The 20,985-nt window shown below is 34.9% G+C and overlaps 1 protein-coding gene across 1 annotated transcript in view; it reads right to left on the bottom strand.

Moving 5' to 3' along the window:
• Window positions 1-8,206: 8,206 nt before the first annotated feature.
• Window positions 8,207-20,985, bottom strand: part of LOC111501838 (retinol-binding protein pinta) — a 34,060-nt gene continuing 21,281 nt past the window's right edge. The window contains exons 4-6 of the mRNA XM_023155751.2: window positions 20,869-20,979; window positions 12,316-12,418; window positions 8,207-8,443 (exon numbers count right to left, since the gene is read on the bottom strand). Of these exons, the coding sequence (XP_023011519.2) occupies window positions 8,295-8,443; window positions 12,316-12,418; window positions 20,869-20,979 (363 nt within the window). The 3' untranslated portion in view covers window positions 8,207-8,294. The remainder of the gene's footprint in view (window positions 8,444-12,315; window positions 12,419-20,868; window positions 20,980-20,985) is intronic.

The following is a 20,985-nucleotide window of genomic DNA, read 5'->3' as shown; positions in this document are numbered from 1 at the left end:
GTGCCCCGAGCAAACGCAGTGAGCCAAGAATGATAGCCTTCTGCATCTGTGCGGCTAAGATTTCTGCCTTAGTGCGGCAAGCCGGTATGATTTTGAGATTCGAGAGTAGAGAATACATCATTCCACCAAGGACTCCAATAATCAGAACGACCATCTTGACAGAGTGATCTGGATTGAGTCTTCGGAGTTCGAAGAGAAAATCTCGATATTTTATCCGTTTTTCTTCCTCTTTTCTGGCGATATTCGTCTCGTCAGGAGCTGAAAACTCCACGACAAATATCGTTTTGGTCTGATGGTCGAGAAGGACTACATCAGGCTCATTAGCTTGTATGAGCCAGAGGGTGGGGAACGAATAGTTACAATAAATTCGGCACTTCTCGTTCCCCACAACGGATTCAATATCCCTGGAGCGTAGGGCAACACCGGTGTCTCGTCAATACCGTAAGAGTGCCGTAGATGGTAATATAGCACTCTTAGGGCCGCGTTATGTCGATGGATATAGGCCAAGACATCATATGCTGGACATGCTGATAGCAAGTGCATTAGGGTCTCGGGCGCCTCGTGGCAGGCCCTGCACCTTGTGTCAGGAACCTCTATACCCATCACGCGACTGCTGTAGACTAAGATGTTGAAGACACCATCCTGGCAAACCATGATGAACCCCTCAGTTTCCGACTTCAGCCCACTCGACCTGAGAAAAGCGAACGTCAGGCGCTTTGATAAGCCAAGGTCTTCAATGTTATTGAAGAAGACCCCATGCATTGGCTTATCCCTGTATCTTCGCAGAAGTAAGGTGATCTCTGCGGCTTTTATCTGAGCTTTTTGCTGAACGGGTTCCAATTCGGTGACAGAGTTGTAGTCACCTCGTCCATAGTCGAAATCTATACCGAGTTCATCAGCTGCTCGAGCAGCTGCCCTTAGGAGAAATGCTCCTTATTATCACCCTAGTGTATTATTATTATTATTATTATTATTATTATTATTATTATATGTTATTCAAGAGAATTCAAGCTGCAAGCTTGTGTTAGGTGGGCTGAAAATTTCGTAGGCTAACACACAGATTCACATTCAAATTTATTAACAATTGTACAATGTCAAATGAATGTCTATTGATATTGAAAAATATGTTTATACATGCATAATATTCTAACACAGTCTGCTAAGTGTAATCACTTGTGTTTGACACAAGAAATAAAGATTATATTAACTGTTAACAGATATTGTTTATAAAGAATAAATTGAAATGAAGAAATGTATCAACAATAGCATTTTATAATGAATGAGGGGGAAATGAATCATCTGTTGATCTGCATTATATCAGTTTGAGCACATTTTCAATTTTTTCAGTATTCTCTAACATCCAATTGTATAATTTTTTTTTAAATGCTGTTGTTCTCAACTTTGTAATTTCTCGAGGAATTATATTGTGAATTTTATAACCAATACATATGCATTGTTGTTGGATTGAATATAGACTACACTTGGCAATTTAAAAACATTTATTGGTCTTTGATCTTGTATCATACTGATGTCCAATTATGTCAGTATGTGCAAAATGTTTTTTTATATAGATGGTACTGATTTTAACAAATGTTTATTCGTGATTCAAAACGAAATATTTTCTGAATGAAACTTTTTATGGAAATCTGAAAGGTTTTTTTTTAATTATTTTTATTGCATATTTATGAATAGATTGACGGATTTTAATGAATTTTCATATGCATCACCCTAGGTTATGATTCCGTAGCTCATAATATGGGAAAATAATGCATGATAAAACATCAATGGTATTTTCACTTCAAATATATTTCTCAGAAGTCTGAACCTATGAAGACATTTTCTTAATTTTTTTGTCAATTCAAGTGAATCATTTTCCCACTTCAGATAACAGTCTACAAAAATTCCTGAATATCCTGTTTCTGGAGTTATGTTTAATTTAAGAGAGCAATCGCATTTTTGAAAATGTTTCAGTAAACATTCCGAACTATGAATTTTCATTTCATCAAATTTTTGTTGATATTTTTCACTACATGAAAATGTCATGAATTCAGTTTTCGTGATATTGAGTGTGAGCAAGTCATAACTCAAGTTATGTATCAAAATTGACATGCCAACTGCAGCCTTCGATATGGTCTCATCCCAGTTATCTCCATCCACTACGTCGGTCGGTAGCTGGGCGGTTCGACGTGAGTGCTTTATTTACTCAGTCAGTCGACCGATGTATGAGTCGATGGTTCAAGCTCCAGGCTAAACGCTCGATTTTCACTTGCCCCAACCCGTGTTAGTAATCACACGTTGAAAGGTAAGACCTTGTTAGTTCTTAGCTCACACAAGTTTCGACTTCTGAGGGTTGTTGTTCATAGGGGTGAAATAGCTGGTTAACGAAAAAAACATACTTCAATAACACAACAACATACTACATATACAGTGTCATCTGTATATGAGTATAGATCACCATCAAGATTTGTATTCATTAAATCATTAATGTAAAATGAAAAAAGGACAGGTCCTAAAACTGTGCCATGAGGAACACCACATTTTGTTATTTGTTGGTTACTCTTATATTCATTTATTTTTGCGAACTGTTTTCTTTTTCTCAAGTAACTCCGGAAAGGTTCAAGGTGAACAACTCTTATTCCGTATTGTGTTAGTTTCTACAGGAGTGAGATACAGTAACAAAAGCTTTCTTCATATCTAAAAATATTCTTTATGTATATTCAGGCCATTATATATATTTAGAGTTACACTGAAAATTGCATCTTCTGTTGACATTCCTTCCCTTAAGCCAAATTGTTCAGTTGGCAATTTTTTTTCATTTGCAAGAAAGATAACTACTCTTTTTTCAAACATTTCTCGAACACTTTGGTAATTTTACTTGTCAATGATATTTGTCTATAATCATCAATATATTGTTTATCTCCATTCTTGTATACTGGTATGACAATACAAATTTTGAGAATTGATGGAAATATACCAAATGTTAAACAATCATTGAAAATATGAGTCGAGGGTTTCGCTATGAAATACTTGTCACATTCATAATGAGAATTCTAGAAGTCAAATTACACATCTCTGCTAGGAATTAAAATTTTGTTTAAAAACTGAAACTATGAAAAGATAAACCCATTTATCACATCAGAACTATAGTAAATATCTCCTGAAATTTTGTAAAAGGATTCCAAACTTATCCTAGCATTTGAACATTGCTATTATAATTCGATGACTGGATACTTATATTATATTTCCGGATGTTATGATGCACCAATGAAAAGTGCATCCAAGTACTTTAATGCAAATACAATCTAATACAGTGAAATCTTCGCCAAAGATTACTACTAGATTACATTTTCATTCAATAGTTAACTGAAATGAGATCATTTGGTTTGTTGAAACTCATCATTTTACATTTTTAGACATATTCGTTTTAAAAAACTCGTGGAAGATATCAAGTTATTCTATTTGTACATCCTGTTAGAAAAAAAGTTACGAAACTTCCAAAAATATTGATTATAAAAACTTAAAATACAATTGCACTTGGAGTAGATATGTCATTTGGGACACCAGGGACTCAACCACCAGCTTACAACTGAATTTTGAAGCACTTATTCTCAACGATTGAGCTGGAAATTTGCACACAGGTCAATTTGGATAAAATTACATGATTAGCTGAGTGACAACAAAAACAGCGGACCGCCCAAGATGGTTTAATATTTTTTATGCACCCACATGATACGGATATCAAATTCAAGGGAAAAAATTCAAAATTGCTGAAAACCAGATGACCACTATACCAATGTTAAAGAATTTCAATTATTTTAACATCAGAGGTTAGGAATACTTTGAGGCTATTGTTGTAGGGGCTGACGTGCAACACCGCTTCAAATAAAATAAACAGACTAAGGAGTAAATCCAGCAATAATTAAAATATAATAAATCATAATAGAATAATAGAATTATGATAGAATATTGAAATAAACTTTTTCAACTAGAAACTTTCAGTTACAAACACCAAAAAAGTTCTATTCAATTCATCAGGGCCTGAAGCAGATACTAACATTGGAGAGGATCATAACATTAATGAAGCCATGGTTCCCTATACGGAAATACAGGGCTGTGAACAATGGATCCATGGAAAAGCCCATTCGATATCATTTCAAGTTGTGGGTCGGAACCAATTGTCAGGGTTATATAGATTGGTTTGAGTCCTGTTAAGGTGTTGCAACTAATATCAACAGAATATATAATGAGTTGGGTGTTGGAACTTCAGTCGTACTCGAATATACTGATACTATTCAGTCAAAATGAAAAAACTTGAAATTTCATATATATTTCCATTGCTTCACCAGAACATCCCACCCAGAGGAAGCTACAGGTATATACAACGGATCACTTTGAAAATTCAATGTAGGGCATATTCGGACATTCTATAGCCAACTAAAATATTTTCGACAATGCGGTGTTGCCGCTTCTATTAGAAAGCAGTAGCAACTTTGATTTTTCAAATGGAACACTCTGTATATAATATTATTTTTGGAATCTCCAACAGTTGCCCGACAACTTTTTTTGATATTTTCCTATACCTATCTGTTACCGTTTTCGAAATAAAAATTAATTTCAATTTTTTTCTTCGAAAATCATGACTTCTAAAAATGCCGATATCTTTTAGTTAAGAAGTACTGTGATATCAAAATTTGGTTTGGAGTTAGGTGATACTTGGACACTTCCCACACGTCAGCCTAATCTCCGTTACTTCAATACAGGGTGGTAAAAAAATACAGTTTTTTCGTTTGCTTCAAAAAGTTGCTGAAATTTGATTATTCTAAATGGAACACCCTGTATATTATTAAAAATTCGGAAAGCTGCTGAAATTTGCTTTCTTTCTATGTATATCATACCTATACCTAACTAGTCAAGTTTCGGACTTATGAACATTTATTTGTGAAAATGTCCCTTCAGAATGGTATTTCCATTCGGTATTTGGTAAGCAGGCCATGATTACTATTTGACAGTAGCGTTGTGACATTCTCCTAATAATATCGACATTTTCGTCACTTCAGAAGTTGCAAATACCTTCAAAACGATGGAACAAAACTATTCAAACGAAGTTCTTATGAATTTGTTTATTATTTTTGGACAGTGTGACAAAATTATCAGCAGAACATGTAGAAAGTTCAATGAAATGTATCCGAATCTACCGCCAATGAACCTCAAGAAATTTATAGGAATTCAGAACAATTTCAATATGTTTGGATAAACTTTAAAAAAGCACCAATAAACTTGAAATTGGAAATATTGATATGAATAATTATAAAAAAGTAAAACAATCATGTGGAATATTTCAAAATATGTTCGAATCGCTGGCCGTTCACTTCCAAGCACTTTAAAATGCGGGTGTTGACTGCTTTCGTGGTGGCAGATCTGATTTCATTGGGATCCAAATCTTCAAATGTTTGGGCAATCCTTTCTAACAATTCATCTCTCGAACGCAAGGGTATTTTGTAAACTTTTTCTTTAAATATTCCCCACAAATAAAAATCTAATGGATTAAGATCGGGTGATCTCGCTGGCCAATTCCATGGTCCCAAGCGCCTCATCCACCGATCGTCAAATAGTCTATCCAGTTCTGCGCTCACTTCTCTTGTGCAATGTGCAGGAGCTCCGTCTAGTTGGTACCAACAGTTTCGATAATCTTCGAGTGGCAGATTATCCACGAAACTGTCTACAGTATTCTCCAAAATATTCAGGTAGCTTCTGGATGTTAATGACTCCTCGTATATCACGTACCTCAATTTGTTGTCCATCAACATGCAGAAGACATTAAAACTAAATTTTTCTTGAAATCCGGCTTCTTTTGTGACGTGAGGATTTTCACTGGACCAATAATGACGATTTTTTCTATTGAAAATCCCTTCTCTCAAAAATTTCGATTCATCAGTCCAAATAATTTTATTTAAAAAAAGTGGATCTTCTTGAATGCGTGTCAACAACATTTCACAAAATTCTACTCTCTGTTGAGGATCTTGAGGCTTCATTGCTTGAATTTTGGTGAATTTATAATCATGCATTTTATGTCTTCGCAAGATTCTTTGAACCGATGAATATTTTATACCCAAATCTTCTTCAGCACTTCTTATCGATGACTCGGGAAATGCGTGAAAATATGCTAAGACATCAATCTGGTTGTCTTCGAAAGTTACGGGTCGAGGCAAGTTTCTTGGTGCTTTTAAAGTTGATCCAAATGCATTGAAATTGTTCTGAATTCGTATAAATTTCTTGAGGTTCATTGACGGTAGATTCGGATACATTTCATTGAACTTTCTACATGTTCTGCTGATAATTTTGTCACACTGTTCAAAAATAATAAACAAATTCATAAGAACTTCGTTTGAATAGTTTTGTTCCATCGTTTTGAAGGTATTTGCAACTTCTGAAGTGACGAAAATGTGGATATTATTAGGAGAATGTCACAACGCTACTGTCAAATAGTAATCATGGCCTGCTTACCAAATACCGAATGGAAATACCATTCTGAAGGGACATTTTCACAAATAAATGTTCATAAGTCCGAAACTTGACTAGTTAGGTATAGGTATGATATACATAGAAAGAAAGCAAATTTCAGCAGCTTCCCGAATTTTCAATAATATACAGGGTGTTCTATTTAAAATAATCAAATTTCAGCAACTTTTTCAAGCAAACGAAAAAACTGTATTTTTTTACCACCCTGTATTGGAGTAACGGAGATTAGGCTGACGTGTGGGAAGTGTCCAAGTATCACCTAACTCCAAACCAAATTTCGATATCATAGTACTTCTTAACTAAAAGATATCGGCATTTTTAGAAGTCATGATTTTCGAAGAAAAAAATTGAAATTAATTTTAATTTCGAAAACGGTAACAGATAGGTATAGGGAAATATCAAGAAAAGTTGTCGGGCAACTGTTGGAGATTCCAAAAATAATATTATATACAGAGTGTTCCATTTGAAAAATCAAAGTTGCTACTGCTTTCTAATAGAAGCGGCAACACCGCATTGTCGAAAATATTTTAGTTGGCTAGAGAATATCCGAATATGCCCTCCATTGAATTTTCAAATAGATCCGTTGTCTGGTTCACCAGAAACGTCTAATGTGCCATCCACCGTGAATCAGCCTGTATAATAGTAGAATAAATCGTGGAAACCGTATTGCAGGCATTATTTTGCGTGACTCAAAAGAACTAAAAAAACTCCACGTGGAAATCAGTGATTAGAAAGTTATATTTATTAAATGAAACGATAATAATATTTGACATTCGCTTCCAAAGTAGTTGGAGTAAACCAGTTACTCACCTTTCTACGATATACTCCTGCCTGTAATAATACAATTTTGAACATAGAATGATGATATTTCGATGACAACTTGTTGAGAATGATCTATTTATGTGGATGATATTATACATTTGGAACGTTTAATTGTTTCCAACTGTATTGAACAGAGCCTCAAATCAATGGCAACATTTTTTTCAGTTTATTTTTCCATAATTCTGAAATGTTATGATTAATGATGGAAACCAAATGTGATTTCTTTACATTTCACGATTCATTTTTGATTTGCGGGGCTATTCGAGGGTATGCATGGAGATCTAGTAAACGGTAAGACATAGAAAGAAGCTTCACGATGCATTCCATACTGAAGCGACATATTGCTATAGATATATCGCAGCAATACATATAACGCTAAAAAGATTCGTCAGTGGGAGACGAATTGGCATGACCTGGGTGATGAAAATATCGTGGGAAGACATATTGTTGTTTTTTCATAGGTTGGCAAAAAGGTATGATAACATGTGGTTATCAAATTTCATCACAGGTAACCGTTCCAATTTTCAATGTGACAGTCATTTGGGAGTGAATTGAAGTAGAAATTTATGCACCCATATGATGTTAGGTGAACAGTTTTATTGTTATCGTTTTCTCGAACCGCTTCAATATCATCAAAAATTCCAGATTGAGTAAAAATACAATTCAAAGTGAGGTTCAACAGGGATAATGAAAAATATTGTTAATTTTCTGTTCAAGAATTATTTTTACAATAAGATTATATCTTGGGAATTGAAAATAACGGCCGTTAACATTTTATTCACAGTCTTTCATCTATGCATTTGACTTATTGTCTGCTATTTATGTAATACAAAACTGATTTTGAAATCAAAATGAAACTACACTATCGATTCACCAAAAATATATTTCCATAATTTTTATTATTTCCAATAAAACGTTCTCATACCCAAAGGACAATCTAATATTGAATATGATCAATCCATTTCCAATTTTCTGAAATTTCCATGAAATCCAAAAATTTCGTCGTTAACTAGAGGTGACGGTCGCAGATTCTCATAGGTTTTCAGTTTTGCTAAAGTGTCAAATCGACTTGCATTGGTAGCTAATTTCTTTTTCCATAATTCTGAAATGAAATTAAATAACGAGTTTTCGTAATGAATCTGTATATGAATATAGGTTATTCAACTTTGTGAAACACTACAACAATCTGCCCCGTTTTGAAATGTAGAAACTCGGCTCAAATATAAAACCATTTGCTAGATCATTTCGAATGCTGTTTGAGCTCACAGCATTACGTACGTTTCGTTCAGAAACACTATTCCATCCAACCAATGAGGTTCTTCATGCAAAAGAATAACTCGAACTAATTCAGTATGCATAACGCGAATACCAACATTCAGAAAGCATTTGATAAACTGACTTCGGTAAAATATAGAATGGGGGCCATACTTCTTACCATTATCTAGCTACAAAGTATTCAACATTGCTCCCCTTGTGTTTCTTCACTGAAGTTGATCAACTCAATGACTGAGACTTCAGAAAGAGCTGGAAGCAATAGAGGTATGATGTACCAGGAATATATCCATCTCAAAATTCCCCGAACATAAAGTAACATTATTTTCTCGAAAATATAGCAAAATACCTCCTGAGCACTCAATACTCACTACTGTTTTCAAGAGATGTGTCCCTTCCAAAGATTTGAAAGTCATATTTGACATGTAGTATACCTAATAATCTCCTGGAGAGGATGTCATATTTCCAGCTCTTCTTCAAAACGGACTGGAAATAACCTTTTCTCATAAAATTGTATAGAACTAGTCTGGCTACCACCCAGTTGGTTGCCAGCAAGGATGGTATATATACCTGAAGCGTGTCGGAAAAACCCACACCCTGAATCGGTACGACCAGTCAGCTTTACATCCTTCCTGTTGAAAGAATTTGATAGGATACTGGACGAATACATCAGGAGGGTGGCAGTGAGCTTATCAAACCGACAAATTGACAGATTTAGCATTAAAAAACCTTGTAGAGAAAATTTCCCAATCTGTTGACTACAAGGAGATTGCGGTTGCTGCATTCCTCGATATTGAAGGAGAATTTGGTATTGCACTACCTGAATGTATAGAATCATCACTGGTGGCCGATGACTTTACAGAAAACGGCTCAGGCCAAGCTCTCTGGCTTACAGAGACATGATTGTCTATTCATCAGCATTGCCATCAGTATCACACCGCCAGCGGCCATAGAGATCCTTCTAGATCTACCTTTTCTCCACATTTTTCTGCATATAGATTTGTGCATATTGCCAATTGCACAAATCAATACAATGCAGAATGCAACAGACTCTTAGTTAACACTGAAACTCACAGCAATCTGAAAATGACTTATGACTTTATGCCTCCAACTGTCAACTACGAACAACCTTATGAAGTACTGGTCCCGAGAAGAGAAGACTGGATTCTCCGGGAGCAGATAGTTGTGGATTCACAGATGGATCAAAAATACCTCCAGGTTCTGGTGCAGGTATTTTCAGTCGCAGACCCAGAACAGAGATATCAACCTGCGTAGGAACCTATTCGATTGTATTTCAAGCGAAAATTTACGCTATTGAATTGTGTATGGAGAGATCGGAAGAATCCAACCACATACACAAGTCAATGAAAATATTTTCGGACAGTCAAGCGGCGTTACTTTTGGCTCCTACTGAATAATGTCTGAATTGGTAGCAAATTGCCCGAAGCTGCAAGCAGCTTCATCGGACCAGAACCTATCATTGGCATCGCTTCAGGCTTTGCCAAACAAAGATTGAACACCTGGATGACAGAAAGATTTATGGATTTTTGACAGAATCTTACAGGATTGGCTCACTCCATGGCGTTTATTCACCCTTCGAAGCTTGATACCAAACAGTTGTCGGACTACATTAGAGATGAACTACGATATTCAACAGGCCTTCTTACAGGTCACTGTCATCTCAATCATCATATGCAGAGACTCGGAACACAGTGTGTGTTGCTTCTGTTTGAAAAATGACGAAACAGCAGAGCAAATACTTTGTGCCTGCCACAATAAGGTGTGAGCCACAATAAACCCTTGCAGGTTGCGGTGGAGGATCAATTAGACCCACTCACTTTGGATCTGACCTACACCTGATAATAAATCCTTTTTCAGTGGCAAGGAACTTTGAATTGTGAAAAATATTTTGTATGACAGCCAATTTGATAATGTTTTGTTGTTTTGAAGTGAGTTCGGTTTGGCAATTCATCATCAGCAGACTCACACTCAAGCAGACGTTAAAAATCATTCAAATTTCCTAAGAAACAACGTTTCAATTCTAAAAACTAATCGGGTATCATTCGTATTCATTGAAGATCAAGGCCAAGATCAACTCCAGCAGCAGCAGCTAATGTAGCAGCAGCAAGAATTCCTTCGCACGTATCAGATATAAACAAATCAGTATTTCTTCTGAATCGACCAGTAGCATATACATCGTAACATTTAGTTGAAGAAGAGTTGAATAGACTCCAATAGCCTTATATTGTTACTTCAGTTCATAATTTTGAATAGGCAGCAAAGTCCATTACCAAACATTATTTTCTTATCCAGGTCTACCTGGTCTACCGTGGCAATGAATTCAAATGGACCTTGCCAGTCTGTTGCATGGAAAATATATCTTCATTGTTGTAGACGGCTACTCGTAATGCCCACAGATGTTCCGTACCAAAAATATAATGAGTTAAATCACAACCCGAAAAGAAAAGAATCTAGAGAACATTTTTACAAGGCTTGGAAATCCACAAACAGTTGTGTCTAATAATGGAACCAAATCCTGCAGGGAACAATTCAGATATGTCTGCGTGAAAAATAGTATTGAACACATGAAAATAGCATTCTTCTTTCCTCAATGTAACGGAGAAGCCGAACGATGCGTTGACACATTCAAGGGGGTGCTGAAAAAAATCAAAAGAAAAGGGCAACCATTAAGTCATTGGATTTGAATATTCTCATCAACGCATCGAACAAGTCCAAATCGTAACACACCAAGCAGCAGAAACACTCAAGGGTAGAAAAGTTGAAATAATCTTTGATCATTTTCAATCGTCTCATGAACCAGTTTTTCACAATGATGGTGTAGACCATTATTAAAAATTCAAAGATGGGGAAACCATCTGTTGTGAGGTTTATCGCAGGAATGTGTTTAACTGGAAACCTGGAAGATCACCAATGAAATTGGAGAGGTGATGTACGAAGTATAACTAGAGATAAACTAGTTAGAGTACACGTCAATCAGATGAGTAAGACACATACCGAGAGTTCTGAAAATGTAGGAATTTATTTACCGCTTGATATTTTAATGGACTCTTTTGATGTCAAGATGAAACCGCAGATTATATTGAATGAAGATGATAGAATGCATCAACAGAAAAACGAATAGCCTAGGGAAATATCATAGCATTCAACTCAGACCTGAACGAGTCAGGAGAATTGCGAAATACCTTGAAGAGTTCCAACTATGAGAAGAATGTGTTGGCAGCCCTGAGAACCAAAATACCTAATATTTTGTGAATTATGGGGATCAGAGGAGACTTTGAATAACAAAACTGTTGTTAACATTTCATGAAGTTCAGTTGCTAAATATTTTTGGATAAAGTTGTCATAGTTATTGCGTTTTCAGAGATACACCCAACATTTACGAATATACAACGAAATGAAAACACATACTACTGAGATTTCGAGATATAACCTTCACCTTTGAAGTCTGTATACAAACTACTGATAAAGTCTGCCGCAGTAGCAGATAAAACGTTTGGTACTACGAGTTCCTTTCAATCATGGCATATGAGCTCAAATTTTGTTTTCTTCAATAGTTACTCAGACCAATTTTGTGATTTTACCAGTACAGTTACAAAAACATGAAAGAGACGTTAAAAACTGTAATGATTAGATTGGAAATACTCGTACAAATGACTAATCACGTTGGCATAACATACCTACCATTTAGTTCGAAAAGAGACAATTCTGAACCACCATATTCCTTGGGTAATATTTCAAGAGGTACAATGTCACCAAGTTTGGAGCAATCTTCGTGGATAAATATCTGAAAGTTCAAAAATATGTTACTATTACAGATCTGAACTTCATATCGATCAATAGATACAATTTCTTCCGAAATTGTAGATACGTTGCCTCTCATTATATTATTGTTTAGTTTCTGAGACTCGAAAGGCTTCAATACTATATCATGATTGGTTGTTGTGATTTATCTGAAAAGTTTGGTATAGTGGAAACAAAATATTCAATGAACAAAATACTAGATTATCAAACCAAGTTTGCCGGAGCCAGATTATTGTTTTTTTCGGAAAATCGGAAGTGATGCAGGCTCTGACTGGAATTACTGTAGTTGAACTGTTTCTTCAAAGATTTATAATTTGTGGAATGGTATGAAAAACAATGGAGTAAGTTGTTATTTATTAATCATCATTCATTTTTCCAACGGGTTTTCCAAATCTCACTTCAATATTCGACCACTTCAATATGACAAAGTGGTTGAGGTTTTCAGTGTCACTAATTTTTGGATTTAAAGCATATTGATAGATAGATAGATAGATTCATCAGTCCTTTGTGCTACATTATGTAGATAGGATAGGTCATATTTCTCAGATATAATATGAAGGTGTTATATCATAAGAGGTCATTTGAATAAAAAAAAAACATGATACATATTGTAAAACAAACACATTCATACATATTGAAATATATGTGGAAAATAGAAATGGATAAATAAACAACATGTTACTATATATACGTCACATTGACAATCTGATGACATTATTTATGTTGACTCAGGTAGTTCAGTGTGATAATACCTGTACCTGCATTAGGTAGATTGTCAATAACAATTGTTGACCTTTTTTAACCTCCCATCATACTGTTTGCTCTTCTTCAACTCATTAGAATGGAATTCTACTCTGTTGAAATTATCCATGTGTTTGTGGATTTTAATTGCTTCTCGTGCAAGTCGGCCATGGTATCCCCGGTTGGAGGCAATAAGTTACGTGTTTTCAAACAGAATCCTGTGGTTTCCTCCACTGAGTGCATGTTCTACCACAACCGACTCGTCCATTTGACCTAGTCGACAGTTTCATGCTCTTTCAGCCTTGTTCCTATGGATCTTTTGGTGGTTCCGAAATATCCCTTCCCACAAGTGGAAGGTATACGATAAGTCCGTGCTGATTGTGGGTTTCTTTTGTCTTCAGCAACCCGAGGCTTTGTTTCATCCTCATGGTGGGTTTGAAAATCGTTGTTAAAACACAACATTGAAACGGTTTTCAAACCCACCAAAAAATATAACGAAGCCTCGGGTCGGCTTGAGATAGCAGCAGCAGGGGTTCATCACATTCCATGCAATTGTAGAAAGGCATACATCGGAAGCACCAGAAGATGGATGGGAACAAGGCTGAAGAGCATGAAACAAACTGCAGACTAGATGGAACTGACAAATCTGTTGTGCCAGAATACGCACTCAGTGAAGAAAACCAATGGATTCTATTTGAAAACATGGAACTCATTGCCCCCAACCAGAGATACCATAGCTGACTGGTACTGGAGGAAATAGTGACCCAAATACATAAGATTAATCGTAACAGAGAAAAAGATGTGGACCTCAACCGAATATGGAATCCTATTCCAAGTTAAGTTCATGAATAGCAAACAACAGGTAGGAAAGAGCCAAAAAATGTTATTGACAATTTATCTACTCTAGGTACGGATAACATCACACCAGACTACCTGGGTTATAATCGTTACGCAGCCTTGAAGTAATATCCAGTAATCGGATACCAACCCAGGATGCATGAACCTCTGAAGAAGCTAGACACTCGTGCCAACGAAACGTCAGAGAAAAATTCAAACATTTCATCGCCTTCAAACTTCAATATGGGTTTATGCAATTATTTTCAATGAAACACTAACATTTATTTCGAAATTATTATGTTTCATTTCAGCCGCGTTTTTGTATTTATTGACTTGCTCTCTCTCAATTGAATCAAAACTGATGAATATTTTGGAAACAGTTTGAAGTTGAAAAAATAATCGAAGAAAGCTAGAAATAACATGAAACATGTTGGTATCGTCAGATAAGTAATGGGCTTGTTTCATGCTATGGAAAATGATACTGGTTTGCTTATAGACTGATCGAATAAGGCGTATATTATACTTATCAAGCCTGATCGATCCCAAAATCACTTTATATTTGCAGAAAAAAGAATAATTCGAAAAGAAGAATTCAAATTTGCCGCGTGTCTGTTGACCAATAAAATTGATCGTGTCTGGGGCGGAGTTGCCAAGTGTATTGGTTCTTAATATCCAATCACAGATCTGAATATCCAATTTGACAGACGCCATTTTTGTTGTTATTGTTGTCAACTCGGTGTGAAAACAACTGTAATAATTGTCTACTCAAAGAACGTTTTTTTTGTGAAAGGTAGGTCTCGGCGGGTGCCTATTTTGCTGCATATTCCGTGTCATTAGTTCACATTCCGAAAAATATTATTTTTGGGTTAATATGTTCTGGAGTGATTCTATATTTCACTATATATATTTTTGCTTCTCTTTTCAGTCACCATACTGCTCCTTGGCCGGGATAAACTTTCCATTTATCGATGAAAGACAAAGTCTGGAATGAATATCATATAAATGAAAGGGACCTAGTCAATTCCACCAACCGTTTCAATTTTTCATTCTTCATTTCGGTACCAAATGCAAATTTTTCAAGTAAAATTCATCGATCATTTCAAATAGACTCTTGGTAAGTTGTCGGGAGTCAGCTTCAACAAAACTAGGCTCAACATTCATTTTGAAATTATTTTAACAAAAATACAAAGTTTGTGGAAACCGTTGACATTAGAAAGAGCACATTGTCGCATTCACTACAGAAGGCGCTGGCTGACAATATGGCTAAACATTGAATTTCTCATTTTTGGTGGGTAGCATGAATGCATTATCAGTTAATTTTATTAGGGTTCATGATCATTCGAACACAAAATACAGCTCTTTTAATTCTATTTAGAATCATATTTAGATATAACTTGTACTATATCAGTTACCAAGCCAAATATTATTGTCCATGTTTATGCTTAATTCGTGGAATCGAGCGATCTTATTATTGTAAATTTATTTGTTTTCTGACTTCTTTTAAAAAAAATTATTGAATAATTACAGAAAATTTTGATTGATCGTTCATTTTCTCAGGAAAATGTAGTACCCATATCACAATTCATTGGTTTATTCGGCATTGAAAATGTATGTCATATGGGATCCATTCTGCTTATTTTTACAACATTGAGTTTTAACTTTATCTTCAACTTCAAGTATTCTCCATAGAAAGTATTATCTGGAGTTAATACTGTCGGTGAAAGTATGTTACACTTTACTTCATTAAATTTCATCACATGATTAATGGCACTACCTCAGAAGCTTTTGTTGGATTCAACCTCTCAACCTTCCTCTCAAGTTTTGGAAGATTCAACAGAGTACCCAATCAAGCCTATAACGCTTGAATTCAGTAGCTATATTAGAAAGAGGTATGTATGTAGGAATCGTTTTTTTTTGTAATAAATTGCAGTTGTACAGATTGAGGATTTCAGAATAAATTGAATATTTGAAATGATTCTTTCATCCAGTTTGCTTTATTTTTGGATTTTCATAACTGTATATTATCAAATAATGCATAAAATCATAGTTTTGTGATCTATCGACTTTGTGTACTGATTTTAGATATAGAACCCATTTCCAAACATGATTTATCCTGTACATTTTATTTCATGTGATGAATTTTTCATTAATTGAAACGTTAACGGGTTCATATACACTTCCATAATCAAATTGATAACTATAGGCTCCGTAAATGTTACGATTTGGCAATGTTGATTATTTCTATTGTTTCTATTGGTCAATCGAACAAGAAGCGGGAATAGGGTCGTGACGTCATCACCCTACCACCTTCGATTTTCAATAATTAATTACGGGAAAACTACGGTGTTCAGAGAGATAAAACAAAGTGCACTGTTTTTCAATTTAAAATTTCTATCAAGTGAACTATAAGCCAATAAATCATGAAACAAGCCCATTTCGTGTAGAATGTGGAGACAAACTCAAATACAGTGTTGTTATATGAGAATCAGAATCATATTTGAATCACTTTGTATGCAATTGAATGATGAACAAAGCATTTACTTGCTACCTTGATTATAATAATACTTCATTTTCAGTGGCATGCAGAAACAGGTATAGAATTTGTGGAAAACAGTAGCCAATTGACTAAAAAATAGAACTAGAACTGAGAATATAACTAAAACTCTTTCAAGAAGTAAAATCCAACTTCTAGCAGGTTCTCTCTGAGAAATTGATTGATTGCTTTAAATTCACACATGATTCAATTTCAGTGGTGAGTTTACTGAACAACCTTTGCTCAGTCACAATGGGTGAACTATATGAAAAGTTAGTCCTTGAAAATGACACATGTAAGTCATTTTGCTATCTTGTTTTTTAAGTGTAAATTAACCCATCAACTATAAAAGAGTTTGAATAACAAAATACCAAAACACACACTTCAAATATGTACAAACAAGGCAAGGTTAAAATTCAATGAGTTTTAAGAAATTATTCACAACTAGAGGTACGAAAGAGACCAGTCTACACGAATCAATGTTTTCTACGATGTGAATGCATCATTAAAACAAGTGGATGACCTTCAAAAACTATTCCGTGTCTGGGTCGGGATTCGACTTGTGTATAATATAACATTATCACTACCAGTTGTTTCTTCTTCAAAACTGATCTCACATTGCTGAATAGATAGCTGATAGAGTTGAATATCAAAATAACTAACTCACAGTGTCTCCTCCAGTCAAGACACTCATTGGTGCACAGGCCCAGGAACCTTACACATGATATATCTTTCAAAATTGTTTCATTAATATGCTTTCTCTATGCCACTTCATCAGACAAAACTCAGATCTTTGAAGAAACAGTTCAACTAGGATTACTTATTTCGAAACTTGCATCTTCCTCTATTAACAAAAATGATTATAGCACAGCAACGGATGGTTAAAAACTATTTCCAGAACGTGGTTTTTCTGGTGCCGTGCAATATTTTTCAATATCCTGGTTGGATTACTGTAGAAGTATTCATTCACGGAGTTATTCAAATTCAAATTTATTGTCATGGAGTTCGCAAATGGTGGAAGATGACGAGTACTACTTGCGAGAAAAAACTGAAATTCCAAAATTGTTCTTTTCACTGTATCATCTTTATTTGCAAATATATCGAAAATTTGTTCACACTTTGCTACATGAATTTTCATTGTACCATCAGAATATGATCATAACTTCCATACAGAATGTCGTCAGATCTGTCGTGCCTAAATATGATTTCTTTTCAAATGCTCACATTATTTATATAAAATTTTTCTCAAAAATCCTGGTGATCACTCGAATAAAAGCAATGCCTTAGTACCAAGCTCAGTTTCAAAACCTTCACCAGGTATGGTCGAAGTAATCTTTATTGTTAATACTTAAAGCTATCGGCTTCTCAAAGGCCAAAAAACCAATAGAGAGAAGTAATGCCGCTACGAACTAGTCCACGTGGACTGAAGAATTGGCGGTTCGTATTGGATAATTTTTACTAATCGAGTTTTATGATTGTCTGAAGAGTCATTAAATTAAAAGTCATGTTATGGTGACGAATAGAATGCGAGGATGGTTATAAGAGTCGTGCTGTATGAGGATGAGTATCGCCCCGTTGTGTTCTAAATGTTCAGTTCAGGAACTGACCGCGATTTGGGTGTTGAAATTTGATATTGGTGTAGTTATAATTACTTGAAATTTTTGTAATCTGCTCAAAATGTGGTGTCCTTGGACAAGTACTAATAGTAATAACGAGTGTGATAACAACGCAGACTTTTTCCTGTGTAGTGATTCAAATAGCGCTGGTGAACGATGCGAAAAGAGATACCAATGAATAAGATACGGATGCATTTGAATATTTAATCACAGAGAGTATATTTCAATGTATATAAGAATCCACATCTCAAGTTTGGTTTTTAGGGAAAAAAACTATTACAAGCAACATCAGATTTGTTCGAAATTCCTTCCTCAACTGTACGTAAAATAGTCAAAAACAAACCTTATGAACGCAAGATGCGACGTGATACGGGATTACTAAAACCTTTAGATTTTCATTTAATGAAATATTCAAATATATATATATATATATATATATATATATATATATATATATATATATATATATATATATATGCAACTGTTACAAAAGCAATGAGATTCCTCAAATTGAAATCATAAGGAAGAAATTGAATACTTCCGGTCATAACGTGAGCTGCTGTGACAAAACTCTTTAGAATTGGAAAAAAAACTGGGATTCAGATTCAAAATAATAAACAAACGTCAAGCTGATATGGAAAGCAGAAAAATGGTGGAATTGCGTAACAAATAACTGAATATACACAAGAACAACCGCAAATTTTCTATTTGAACGAAACTTGGTATGTCATTCACGGCACAGTTACGGAAGGGTGGACTGGTGTTTCGAATATGAGTAGGCCTAACATGCCTGCAAACAAAGGACTGCAATCTTGACTATCATAAGAACATGGAAGCTAGTATTTTCAAAGAATGGATTGAAAATACATTGATCCCAAATTTGGATGCGAATAATGTAATAGTTCTTGACTACACTTCCTATCATTCGCGACAGCTCATCAATGTACCGAATGAAAATTCGAGGAAAGATGAAATATAAAGCTTTTCAGTGATGACAATTCGTATTTTGAAGATAACTATAACAAAAACCAACTACTTGAAGTTTCACAGACAGAAACATCTGAAGAAGTGTATGCCTTTGAGAATATTGCTGAAAAGTATGGACACGCCATACTGAGACTTCCCCCCTTCTTTTGTATTTTCAATCATATCGAGTTGATTTGGGGAATATTGAAACAAAGCATCAGCTGTGAAAATCAAATTTAAAATTTGATGTGGAGGTAATACAGCTAGTTAAAGAGGAAGTATCTAATATAACCGAAGAAGACTGGCAGAAAAATTTAAAAAAAGTTGTTATTGTTGACTAGCTTCCTATGTATAGACTAGAATTTGAATCTTACGGTACATGATTTAACAAAATCCCGAAACATATTGCTACCCCTACCTTCGACTCCCGGTGAAGGGCAGGTACAACCCCCAATTTTTCAAATGGAAAGTATAGACTTGTGATATATCGGTCGAGAGGCCCGATCATTCACTATTCAAAAATGTTATGGCTTTTGAGTTTATTGCAACAACTGAGATAGAATAAATTAAAATCATGTGCTTACCGAAATTTGATAAAATACACTCGAAACTTGAGGTATTGGTTGAGGTATTGGTATTGATAGCAACGTTCTTTTTAGATGATATCCTTTAAAAAACTTTAAATAATTTCCGTGGCAACGTTAGTTTAAAACGCCTTGTCAACTTGTTTTGTATGTTACAAAATTGGTTGACAGTATTTTTAATCAAGTTTAAAGTTCGTTAACTTCAAGTCTGACAAATGCTTAGATTAACGTAAATGCATAAAATAACAGTTTTACAGATGATTGATTACGGAAATAAAACCCGAACAGAACAGGAAGTTGCTCGCTTATTCCCTCATGAGGAATTTCCTAAGATTTGAGTGTCTGAAAAGACCGAATAACGCTTGCTATTAGGTCGGTCACGCCTGATATGTTGAATAATTTCGAAAGACACTTTTATTTGAAATTAGAATGTTGCCAAGACGTTCGCGATGAACAGTCCGAACATCTACTTCGTTAACATTCACAGTTCTTTTTCGTAGTCTACATTTCATTACGTTTTGCATTACATATTAGTTTTTGACTGTATTCTATCGAATTTTGGTAACCACATGATTTTCATTTATTTCATCTTAATTGTTGCAATAAACTCAAAAACGATAATTTTTGTGGATAGAGAATAACGAGACCTTTCAAACGATATATCACAAACCTATAATTCCCATTTAAAAAATTGGGGGTTGTACCTGTCATTCGAAGGGGGTTGAAGGTAGGGGTGACATGTCAAATTATAATTCACATTTGACTGATTTCGGGATTTTTTTTCAATATGTACCGTAACCGATATAATGAATTTATTCCATTTGACTGTTAAACACTGTATAACAGCATTATTGACTTATCGAGCAAACATGCACACCCGGTATCGAGTGTGCAATTTTTCAAAAATAATAAAACAGAAAATTTTGTCATGATTCAACTCTATCGTTTGCCGTTTACGATATCCCCATGCATTGACTAGAATTTGAGTAACCCTGTACAAGACTGTCTTCATCTATATCCCTATTGATAATATCCAGCGAATACATACATCTGGTATGAAATTAATGTCTGGAATATTTGTTCCGCAATAATTTTTGAATAATAACTGATTGCATATTTAATTATGTTGGGATCATTGAAGTGGAATTGTACTTACCCGCGAAGCTAATTTTGGCTTTATGAGTGATTTGAACAATGCCAGTAAATTATATGCATATGATGGGCAGTTCACGAAGTGCCATTGCTTTATTCTATTGCTGTAGACTTTCTGAAA

The sequence above is a fragment of the Leptinotarsa decemlineata genome, unplaced genomic scaffold (assembly GCF_025532065.1).
Source record: "Leptinotarsa decemlineata unplaced genomic scaffold, Ldec_3_MD MMD2_tig00026340_RagTag_RagTag, whole genome shotgun sequence".
NCBI lineage: Eukaryota > Metazoa > Arthropoda > Insecta > Coleoptera > Chrysomelidae > Leptinotarsa > Leptinotarsa decemlineata.
Note: the sequence above shows the minus strand (reverse complement) of the source record. Positions and strands in the feature narration are given on the sequence as shown.